At 40.8% G+C, this 12,042-nt stretch overlaps 1 protein-coding gene across 1 annotated transcript; it reads left to right on the top strand.

Moving 5' to 3' along the window:
• Positions 1 to 1,298: 1,298 nt before the first annotated feature.
• Positions 1,299 to 11,503, top strand: LOC106569159 (E3 ubiquitin-protein ligase RNF166). Its single transcript, XM_045694174.2, has 4 exons — positions 1,299 to 1,635; positions 1,725 to 1,857; positions 6,121 to 6,228; positions 6,594 to 11,503. The coding sequence occupies exons 1-4, from the start codon at positions 1,574 to 1,576 to the stop codon at positions 6,651 to 6,653; spliced, it is 363 nt and encodes a 120-aa protein (XP_045550130.2). The 5' UTR covers positions 1,299 to 1,573; the 3' UTR covers positions 6,654 to 11,503.
• The last annotated feature ends 539 nt before the right edge of the window (positions 11,504 to 12,042 follow it).

Raw genomic sequence — 12,042 nt, 5'->3', positions numbered from 1 at the left:
GTTAGCTAGCGAGCCAGCCAGCTAACGTTAGCTAGCTAACAGTACATTTTAACTTGAAATGAAACCACTTTCCATCAAAATTAGAAAAGTGTAATATCTGAAAATGTAGCTAGCTAGACTACCTTACCCGTGACACGTCTACCTGTCACTGATGCCATGGTTGCCCTTAGTTTGAAGATGTAATCCAGAGACCAGTGTTTTCTCCATCTCCTTAGCTATCATACTCGAATTCCAATGATTTCAAAACTCAGTCCTCCAGAAAGTGGAGACCAAGACTTATGCAGTTTTACTACACAATGCATTTTTTTAAAAAGCCACGTTTATTACCTACACATACTGACTAGCTCAAATAAACAGAAGCGTGCTATATGGCAGACCAATCCAAACTCATCTCTCGGCATGTCCAGCCCACTCATTATCTCAGCCAGTCATGGCTACGGGAAGGTTGCTGACTTTTTCTGTGGCTAAACCAACTAGGCTCAATTTTATTCGTATTTTTAGATGGCATACAAGTTTGTTATTAATGCACATGAGTTCACATGTTCCAGAAGGCATTTTTGCCAGAAAACACATTTTGATTAAAAAAAAGAAATACGTTCAAACGGCTCTCCTGTGAAATAGTGACACGCGACATACACCTAGTGTCCTGAAACGAGTCACAAGGATTAGTACTACTAGTAGTACTTTTAATAATACTGTAGTAGCAGAAGTAGCCAACTAGAACTGGAAATACTAGTATTAGTACTGTAGTGTGGTACTACTAATAGTAGCAGAAGGAGTAGTAGTGCTTCCGGTTATTTTAATAGTAGAGGTATAGGCCTAGTACCTGACTATGGTGGAAGTGTTCTAGAGTCCATAGTGCTGTCGCTATCCAGAACTCTTCATGGTCAGTGAAGGTGAATACATGGCCAGAGCTGAGACCAAATCAGTTCTGCATCATTAGGCATCTACCTAAGATCCAAGCTTTTTAAGTAAAATAAGGCAGCATCCTAGGAATATCAATAAGACAGCACTGAAACTACTCAGTCTGCATTAAGCTGACAGCTTAGTTTGATTGGTCGAGCTTTCCTTTGTCCCAGTTACAACCTATAATCAAGGATAGGACACATTGGACCGTAGCATCAGCAAGAGGACAAAAAATTATTATCTTAATGTACTCTTTGATGATATATTGGCTATAGTGAATACATTTGTGAGTTAAATAGCCAGATAGGCTGTGACATATATAAGCCACAGACTTCATTCTGATTTACAGTTATGGATACAATGTTATCATGACTTTAATCAGCTTTCTCTAACTAGTTAAGAACAAATTCTTGTTCAGGGGCAGAACGACAGATTTGTATCTTGTCAGCTTGGGGATTTGAACTTGCTACCTTTCAGTTACTAGTCCAACACTCTAACCACTAGGCTACCCTGCCACCCCTCTTTCATTAAACATGATCTGTTAAGAGGTCATGGAGATTAATAAAACTTTTGTTTGAGAGTTTTTTCTGATAGTTGAGATTAGATATTTTGATCATTGATCAAAGAATTATACTCTCAAAGTGGTGTATATTTGACTATTCTCATTATGTTTTCATCTAGGATTCTACCAGGACAGCCCACACAAACACATATGTCTGAATTGGTTAGGTATGTATGATCTTACTGTCAAAATGTATCCATGTTGTGAAATTATTGTATTTTTGTGCATGTGTTAACGATGGTGACTTGTTTCTCAGGCCCAGAGTGTTGACATTGGGCTTCCTGGGAGGAAGGGTGTACTCCTGCCCATACTGCCCCCTGCAGGGTCTCACAGACATGAGACTGGTCCAGCACTGTGTCGGCAGCCACACAGGAGAGAATGCTCCAGCTGTGAGTGAGCCTATTCTAGCTTTCAAACATGAACCTCAATAGCAAGAGCTGCAACATGTCTTGAATAGTAATTAATGCTAGATATTATATCTATACTGAACAAAAATATAAATGCAACATGTAAATTGTTGGTCTCATGTTTCATGAGCTGAAATAAAAGATCCCAGACATTTTCCATACTCACAAAAAGCTTATTTCTCTCAAATAATGTGCGCAAATGTGTTTACATTCCTGTTAGTGAGCATTTCTCCTTTGCCAAGATAATCCATCCAACTGACAGGTGTGGCATATCAATAAGTTGACTAAACAGCCTGATCAATACACAGGTGCAACTTGTGCTGGGGACAATAAAAGCCTACTCTAAAATGTGCAGTTTTGTCACACAACATAATGTCACAGATGTCTCAAGTTTTAAGGGAGTGTGCAATTGGCATGCTGACTGCAGGAATGTCCACCAGAGCTGCTGCTAGAGAATTGAATGCTAATTTCTCTACTCTGAGCCTCATCCAACATAGTTTGAAAATTTGGCAGTACGTCCAACCGGGCTCACAACTGCAGACCATATGTAACCACGCCAGCTCAGGACCTGCACTTCGGCTTCTGCACCTGTGGGATCTTCTTAGACCAGACAGCTGAAGAAACTGTAGTTTGCACAACCAAATAATTTCTGCACAAACTTTCAGAAACCATCTCAGGGAATCTCATCTGCGTGGTCGTTGCCTCACCCGGGTCTTGACCTGACTGCCGTTCGGCGTCGTGACCGTCTTCAGTGGGCAAATGCTCACTTTTAATGGCCACTGGTATACTGGAGAAGTGTGCTCTTTACGGATTAATCCCTGTTTCAACTGTACCGAGGAGATGGCAGACAGCGTGTATGGCGTCGTGTCGGCGAATGATTTGCTGATGTCAACGTTGTGAACAGAGTGCCCCATAGTGGCGGTGGGGTTATGGTATGGGCAGGCATAAGCTACAGATAACGAACACAATCACATTTATCAATGGCAATTTGAACGCACAGAGATACTGTGACGAGGTCCTTAGGCTCATTGTCTTGCCAATCATCCGCCGCCATCACCTCATGTTTCAGCATGATAATGCATGGTCCCTTGTCACAAGGATCTGTACACATTTCCTCGAAGCTGAAAATGTCCCAGTTCTTCCATGGCCTGCATACTCACCAGACATGTCACCCATTGAGCATGTTTCAGTTCCTACGACAGCGTGTTTCAGTTCCTGACAATATCCAGAAACTTCTCACAGCCATTGAAGAGGAGTGGGACAACATTCCACAGGCCACAATCAACAGCCTGATCAACTCTATGCGAAGGAGATGTGTTGCGCTGCATAAGGCAAATGGTGGTCACTCCAGACACTGACTGGTTTTCTGATCCACGCCTTACCTTTTTCTTTTAAGGTATCTGTGACCAATGGATGCATATCTGTATTCCTAGTCATGTGAAATCCATATTTTAGGGCATGTTAGTTTTTCACTCTGTTTCACTCTGTTAGTTCAGTTACCTTTGCATTCTTGTGTACAGGAACAATGGTGGCCATCTTGAAACACGTTGGGACAGCAGACTGGGATAGGGAGAGCTTGAATATGTCCGTAAACACACCAGCCAGCTGGTCTGCGCATGCTCTGAGGACGCGGCTACGGATGCCGTCTGGGCCGGCAGCCTTGCGAGGGTTAACACGTTTAAATGTCTTACTCACGTCGGCCACGGAGAAGGAGAGCCCACAGTCCTTAGTAGCTGGCCTCGTTGGTGGCACTGTGTTATCCTCAAAGCCGGCAAAGAACGTGTTTAGCTTGTCTGGCAGCAAGACGTTGGTGTCCGCGACGTGGATGGTTGTCCTTTTGTAGTCTGTGATTGTCTGTAGACCCTGCCACATATGTCTCATGTCTGAGTTGTTGAATTGCAACTCCACTTTGTCTCAATATTGACATTTTGCCTGTTTTGATTTCTTTACGGAGGGATAGGGGGAATACACTGTTTGTATTCTGCCATATTCCCCATCACCTTGCCATGGTTAAATGCGGTGGTTCGTGCTTTCAGTTTTGCGTGAATGCTGCCATCTATCCACGGTTGCTGGTTAGGGTAGGTTTTAATAGTCACAGCAGGTACAACATCTCCTATACACTTCTTAATAAACTCAGTGAACATCTTGGTGTTCACGTCCATGTTATTCCCAGAAGCTACCCGGAACATATTCCAGTCAGCGTGATCAAAACAATCTTCAAGCGTGGATTCCGATTGGTCAGAAAAGCGTTGAATAGTCCTTAGCACAGGCGCTTCTTGTTTTAGTTACTGCCTATAGGAAGGGAGGAGCAAAATGGAGTCTTGGTCAGATTTGCCAAAAGGAGGGCAGGGGATGCCTTGTATGCATCCCGGAAGTTAGAATAACAATGGTCCAGTGTTTTTCCAGCACAAGTGCTACAGTCAATGTGCTAAAAGAATTTAGGTAGCCTTTTCCTCAAATTTGCTTTGTTAAAATCCCCAGCTACAATAAATGCAGCCTCAAGATGGTTTCCAGTTTGCATAAAGTCCAGTGAAGTTCCTTGAGGGATGTCGTGGTATCGGCTTGAGGGGGGATATACATGGCTGTGACAATAACCGAAGAGAATTCTCTTGGGAGATAATACGTTCGGCATATTATTGTCAGGAATTCTAAGTCTGCGGCTGTATATAATAACACATAAGATTGGGTTGAGGTCGGCTGATTGTGGAGGCCAGGTCATCTGATGCAGCACTCATCACTCTCCTTCTTGGTCAAATAGCCCTTACACAGCTTGTAGGTTTTTTGGGTCATTGTCTTGTTGAAAAACAAATGATAGTCCCACTAAGCGCAAACCAGATGGGATAGCGTATCGCTGCAGAATGCTGTGGTAGCCATGCTGGTTAAGTGTAACTTGAATTCTAAATAGATCACTGACAGTGTCACCAGCAAAGCACCCCCACAGCATCACACCTCCTCCTCCATGCTTCATGGTGGGAACCACACATGCAGAGATCATTCGTTCACCTACTCTACGTCTCACAAAGACACGGTGGTTCGAACCAAAAATCTCAAATTTGGTCTCATCAGACCAAAAGACAGATTTCCACCGGTCTAATGTCCATTGCTCATGTTTCTCGGCCCAAGCAAGTCTCTTCTTATTATTGCTGTCCTTTAGTAGTGGTTTCTTAATTCGACCATGAAGGCCTGAACAGTTGATGTTGAGATGTGTCTGTTACTTGAACTCTGTGAATCATTTATTTTGGATGCAATCTGAGGTGCAGTTAAATGCTGATTTCTGAGGCTGGTAACTCTAATGAACTTATCCTCTGCAGCAGATGTAACTCTGGATCTTCCTTTCCTGTGGAGGTCCTCATGAGAGCCAGTTTCATCATAGCGTTTGGAGGTTTTTGCGACTGCGCTTGAATAAACTTTCAAAGTGCTTGAAATCTTTCAGATTGACTGACCTTCATGTCTTAAATTAATGATCAACTGTTGTTTCTCTTTGCTTATTTGAGCCATTCTTGCCATAATATGGACTTGGTCTTTTACCAAATAGGGCTATCTTCTGTATACCACCTTCTGTATACCACCCCTACCTTGTCACAACACAAATGATTGCCTCAAACGCATTAAAAAGGGAAGAAATTCCACAAATTAACTTTTAACAAGGCACACCTGTTAATTGAAATGCATTTCAGGTGACTACCTCATAAAGCTGGCTGAGGGAATGCCAAGAGTGTGCAAAGCTGTCATCAAGGCAAAGGGTGGCTACTTTGAAGAATCTCAAATATAAAATATATTTTGGAGTAGGTGTATCCAAACTTTTAGCTGGTACTGTACCTTCCTCATGCATGTAATTATTAACTTGTAGTATAGCAAGTATTTCAAACTAGAACTCAACAGGCCTCATTATGTATTTAACCTTTTATTTAACTAGGCAAGTCACCCTCCCCTAACCCAGATGACGCTGGGCCAATTGTGCTCCACCTTCTGGGACTCTCGATGATGGCCAGTTGTGATACAGCCAGGGATCGTACCGGGATCATACCAGGATCTGTAGTGACACCTCTAGCACTGAGATGCAGTGCCTTAGACCACTGCGCCACTCAAGAGTCAATTGACTGATTTCCTTATATGAACTGTACAGTAACTCGTGGAAATCTTTTGAAATTGTCGCATGTTGCGTTTTATATTTTTGTTCAGTGTAAAAAATAATTAGAATGTGCTGTTTGTTCTGTTTGGTAAGTCACCCCCTCTCTCCTCTAGGTGTGTCCCATCTGTGCTGCCACTGTTTGGGGCAATGCTAGTTACTGCAGCCGAAACCTCATCGGTCACCTGGCTATCAGGCATTGTTTCAGCTATGACACCTACATGGTGAGTGTCTCATAATTTTTCTCTGAAGTTATGCCAAGGAGTTCCATAGAGAGAAAAAAAAAGAATTACGATTTCCAAGAAATCGTTCCTAGAAATTCTTCAGTGGAAAATCATTATGTCCTGTTCTTGACAGCACTGTAACTCAATGCATTTTCAAAAGCAACAGGCTGACTTTGCATTATTTTTACATACAGTACATACCATCATGTCTACTCTAGATGGTAGCCTAGAACACAATAGCTAATTTCCCTTCTAAATTGTTGTCATGTGTATTTTGTACATACCATAAACAAAGATGGTTCATGTTTGTTTGTGTTCTCTGCTTGATGTCCTACTTTTTACGGAATCCTCCTGTATGTTCCCAGAATGTAGGGGAGGACGATTACACCCAACTCTGCCTTGCCATTCAGCAGTCACTGCAGTAAGGCACCGGCATCACAGAGTGACAACAAGGCCCTAAGAGAGCTACACATTATGTTCCAACACAATACATACCTCTTCAACCGCTCCTTGCAACATCTATGATGTCTATGATGTTACTTATTGTATCGTATGTTCCTGGAAAGCAATTGCATATCCCTTTTTGCTTCTTTGAGTTATTTTTCTGTATTCCATTTTCATTCCACTTTCACACTTGTCCATTACAGTAGGTCTAGTCCTTGGTGGGTTCTTCAAGTTAAAACCATTGAAGTGAATCACTTTCCCAGCAACATGTTTTATGGACATAATGGGTGTGCTTTGAAAAGATACTGAGAATTCAAGGCAATTTGAAAGTAAATTGAAGATGAACAATGTGTAGTAGGCTATGATGCATTTTCTCACCATAGCCCTTAACAATTCCAGGTTGGTTAGGAATTGTACAATAGAGTGTGTGATTATGTACAGTTAGTCAGGCAGATCTATGTAAAGGTTCTACTCATGAAATTATGTTCACAGACAAGTTTAGCTGTGGGGCATCTAATGCTCATAGAACATGGATCTGTACTGAGTGGACAAAACATTAGGAACACCTCTTTCCATGCCCTAGGCTGACCAGGTGAGTACAGGTGAAAGCTATGATCCCTTATTTCACCTGTTATATCCACTTCAATCAGTGTAGATTATTTGATTTGGAACGCTTGTAGTCATAATTTGGACTAATCTTCCTTAAACATTAAAATACAATTTATAATATGATCACATTTTCACATATAACACACTGTTACAAACAACAGACGTAATACACTGACATATTGACCAGATAAATACTCTAATAGAATGATTCCTTCATCTACCATAGTCCTACACAACCTTACGGTTTATTGTATTTAAATGGTTCTAAAGTATTAAGAGGAGGAAGGGAAGCGCTACTAAGGGACACAATAGTACATTTTGGTAGACAGAAGGTGCTCTTTGGTCAAAGGGGTGAATTAGTCATCAAAAAGAAAGGAGGACCAAGGCGCTCTTCATATAATTAATTAAAATGCCTTTATTTGTATGGCATGTTCAATAGAAACAAAGTTTTAAAAATCCGACGTGTTTCGCATGCATGGCCTTCGTCAGGGAGTACAAAGAAATAATACAATGTCCTCTTTAAAACAGCTTCTCCAATTCGCCCTAATTTTAAGAGGGCGTGGTTACAAAATTGATTGGACACACCTAGTAAGCAATACTATACAAATTAAAAAGTGAAATACTGTAGCTATGTTATCAAAAAATTCAACTCCAAGCTAGAAGTATCAGAATGCCTAGAAAGGTAGTTCTAACCTTAAATATGACTGGGAGAAGTGTCAAGAATAAGAAAGCAATATATTCCATAGTACACTAGAACATAGCAAACATGAACAACAACAGTCTAAACATAGCTGAGGGCAATTTACCAAAATGTCCACTAGATGACAGCAAATGGACCTATCACGACCCTACAGGAAGGGTGAGAAATCCATATCTTCATTTAAACCAGGGTACTTAGTGGCCTGTAGTTTGTAAATCCAAAAACTTTCCCTTTGGTTTAACTGTTAAAGACGGTACCCTTTTCTAATTGAGGCCGGAACATGATCAATACCCATAGCTTGTAGGGAGGCAGGGCTGCCATGGTGTAAGGACTTGTAGTGCCTTGCCATGGTGTAGTCTTCATTGCCTACCCGTATGGCGTACTTGTGTTCCGCTAAGCGGTCTTGAAGGCGTCTCTTTGTCTGTCCAATGTAGAACACCTTGCACTGTGGACATTCCAATCTATAGATGACATGGGTGGTTTTGCAGTTAATGAAATGCTTGACGTAATACTCCATTTTAGAAGCTGTGTCAACAAAATACTTTTTCTGTGCAATATTTCTGCAATGGTTGCACTGGTTACATTTAAAAGAGCCCTTGGGTTTGTGGTCAAGCCAAGTTTCTGAGAGTCACCAGGAAGACAGCTGTGGACTAATTTGTCATTTAGGGTAGAACATCTCTTAAAGCTTCTGACTGGTGGCTCAGGGAAGACTTGGCGTAGTAGCGTTTCACTTTGGATGATTCCCCAATTATTTTTAATGATTCTTTTAATGTTCTCTGCTTCAGTGCTGTTTTTTGTAACAAAATATACTCTCTCTGATGTATCACGAGGCACTCACCTTTGCAACAAGTTCTCTCTGTCAAGTATTCCAGCCCTGCATCTTTCAGGACCTAAACATGCCATACAAATAAAGGCATTTTAATTAATTATATGAAGAGTGCCTGGTCCTCCTTTCTTTTTGGGTTCTAAAGTATTGTTTGAATTTATATATTGAAAGTTTTCTGGTTTGCTCAGACAAATTATTCAATTTGTTATTGCTCTGAATCGAAATGTTATTCTGCCAATTTAACTTTTCTGCCGGGATAACACATAGACGGTGGACAATCTATTCTTAGTATTGACTGAATGTCTTTCTCTTACCAACTGAATACTGTTGTGAATGGAGTTTGGCCGTTTTAAATTATGTACATTGTGAAATAAAATAAGCATGTTTTTTTCAATTATCTTATTGATTAATGACCAAGCAAGAGCACTGTGCATGACAACAGCAGCATAATCATATCTCCACCTTAAAACAATCCTTGCTGCTTTGTTCTGTTCAGTTCAATCTGCAGCATCCTACTTTCACTTGCTGATGCATTTCCAGAGACCATAGAACAGTAGTTCACCTGACTCCCAATTAATGCTTGGGTTGTTTGCTTAAGAATCTTTCCCAGTAAATATTTAGGTATCCTTCTGATCATGCATACAGTAAAAAAAAATTAAAACAAGGATTAGTTATTTGAGACAACCATGATAAGCAGTTGTCTAGCTGCACCCCAAGTAGTTTGGTTTCTGACACTTCCTCAATTTGTACTCCCCCCATACTTAATTGCATCCCATGCTGTGTTGGCCTTTTCCTTGTGGAACAAACCAATATAACCTTGGTTTTCTTGGTGTTCCAAAATATTTTTTTTTCTGGAAAACCCACTCCCTAAAATGTCCAAAATCTACTTGTAGAGCTTGCTGTACCCTTTGAACCGATTGTCTTGCTGTATAAATTGTAGTATCAAATATAGTAGCTTGAGTTTCAGATAAGGCATAAGGAAGGTTGTTGGTATTTATTAAGTAAAGAAGTGGCCCAAGGCAGCTGCCCTGCGGTATTCCACAATTTAAAGCATGAGAGGAAGAAAACAACCCATTGATATAGGTGGACTGTTTCCTTTCAGTTAGATATGACTGTACCCAATTCAATGCTGCCTTCTTAAACCCATAATGCAACAATTTTGTACAAATTATTTCATGATCCACTAAATCAAATGCTGTACAAACATCCCCAAAATAGTACACCCACAAACCTGCCGTTATTCATAGCATTGAGCCACTGGTCAGTCATGTCAACAATGCAGTGGTAGTGGAATGTTTTTTGCGATAAGCATGCTGATTGGCTGTGATCAGATCATTCTTTTCCATATACTCCCATATTTGGGGCGGCAGGTAGCCTAGTGGTTAGTGTTGGGCCAGTAACCAAAAGGTTGCAAGATCAAATCCCCGAGCTCATAAGGTAAAAATCTGTCGTTCTACCCCTGAACGTTCTGTCCCACTGTTCCTAGGCTGTCATTGTAAATAATAATTTGTTCTTAACTGACTTGCCTAGTTAAATGAAGGTTAAATAAATAAAATATTTGTCTACTCACAATAACTTCCAATATCTTACTGAGTGAAGGGAGTAGACTAATTGGTTGACTATTGGCAAGAGTAATGGGTTCTTTGCTGTCGGGATTGTACACAGTTTAGCATGCTTCCATACATTTGGAAATGTCCCCCTTTCCAGTGACCAATTAAATATGTATTTCAGTGGAGCTGCAATCTGGGGAGCAGCATAGTGAAGTAAAAAATTGAAGGGGTGGAGAGAAGTTAAAGATGGATTTTTAAGCCTTGCTAACTTTTGAGACATGGATTGTGTATGTGTGCAATTGCGGGTGAATGGGCAAGACAATATAATTAAGTGCCTTTGAACGGGGTATGGTAGTAGGTGCCAGGCGCACCGGTCTGAGTGTGTCAGGGTACTGCAACGCTGCAGTTTTTTTTCTCCCACACTCAACAGTTTCCCGTGTGTATCAAGAATGGTCCAGCACCCAAAGGACATCCAGCCAACTTGACACAACTGTGGGAAGCATTGGAGTCAACATGGGCCAGCATCCCTGGAATGCTTTCTTCATCTTGTAGAGTCCATGCCCAACGAATTGAGGCTGTTCTGAGGGCAAAAGAGGGTGCAACATAAAATTCGGAAGGTGTTCCTAATATTTTGTATACTCAGTGTATATAATAGAGGCTATTGCAGCACTTATCAACCAAACAGACTGTTATCACAAGCACTTTTGTCTCCCTTGAGGTTCCCAATAACTGCCAGTGTGATATGCTTGTTAGCAACTGTCCTGCCATACTTGTTGCTTTATTTATGTATGTCTGGTGTTAGACAAATCATATAGCTAAATTGGCAAACTATTAGTAATGCTGTCAATCTGGTGGTAAAGGTTGTAAAGTATAGAAATATACATTTTCATATCGTCTTGTCACAGTCAGTATGAGTATAAGTATTGATAATTGCAATGTAGGTTGTCAAGATAGTCAAACGCCCTTTTCACTGTTCATAACGATCTGACACTTTTTAATGACTAGACATGATTAAACATAACTAAATGTTTCCCTGTTTTAGCTCTCATAAAACACAACGGTTTGAGCTTTGTGAACAATAATGATGCAGTGTGATTTCAAATGTGATTGTTCAAGTGTATTTTGATATTTTTGCATTAAACACTTACTTCCCTCAAACTGTTTTCTTAAGTAGTCTGTCAAGTGTCTTCACCTATTGTCAGACTTCCACCGAAGACTTTTCCTTTCCTAGTTCGGGCAGTGTTCGGCGGTCGGCGTCACCGGTCTTCTAGCCATCGTCGATCCACTTTTCATTTTCCATTTGTTTTGTCTTGTTTTCTTACACACCTGGTTTCCATTACCATCATTAATTGTTGTGTATTTAACCCTCTGTTCCCCCCATGTCCTTGTGTGGAATTGTTTGTTTGTAAGTGCTTGTATGCTATGTTACTGGTGCGCGTCGGGTTTTGTACCCGTGTAGGTTCTTTTTGGATTGCCGTGGGTTATGTAATTAAACTGCTCCAGCTATTACCCATCTCTGCTCTCCTGCATCTAACTTCACTGCCACCAGTTCCGCAACCCTTACACCTATATCATCTGCATATACAGTAAGGTAAAAAATTATTGTCCCCCTTAATAAAGATGAGCAAGAAAGACTGTATAAAATAAATAATACAAATATTGAGCTATATTGTATGCTGAAACAA

This window comes from Salmo salar, chromosome 14 (genome assembly GCF_965601325.2).
Source record: "Salmo salar chromosome 14, fSalSal1, whole genome shotgun sequence".
Lineage (NCBI taxonomy): Eukaryota > Metazoa > Chordata > Actinopteri > Salmoniformes > Salmonidae > Salmo > Salmo salar.
This window is presented reverse-complemented; position numbering and strand designations above follow the sequence as displayed.

Coding starts and splice junctions, on each gene's coding strand:
- LOC106569159 (XM_045694174.2), top strand. CDS start 1,574: ATGTTTTCATCTAGGATTCTACCAGGACAGCCCACACAAACACATATG. Junction 1,858..6,120: donor CAGGAGAGAATGCTCCAGCT/GTGAGTGAGCCT, acceptor TCTCTCCTCTAG/GTGTGTCCCATCTGTGCTGC. Junction 6,229..6,593: donor TCAGCTATGACACCTACATG/GTGAGTGTCTCA, acceptor GTATGTTCCCAG/AATGTAGGGGAGGACGATTA.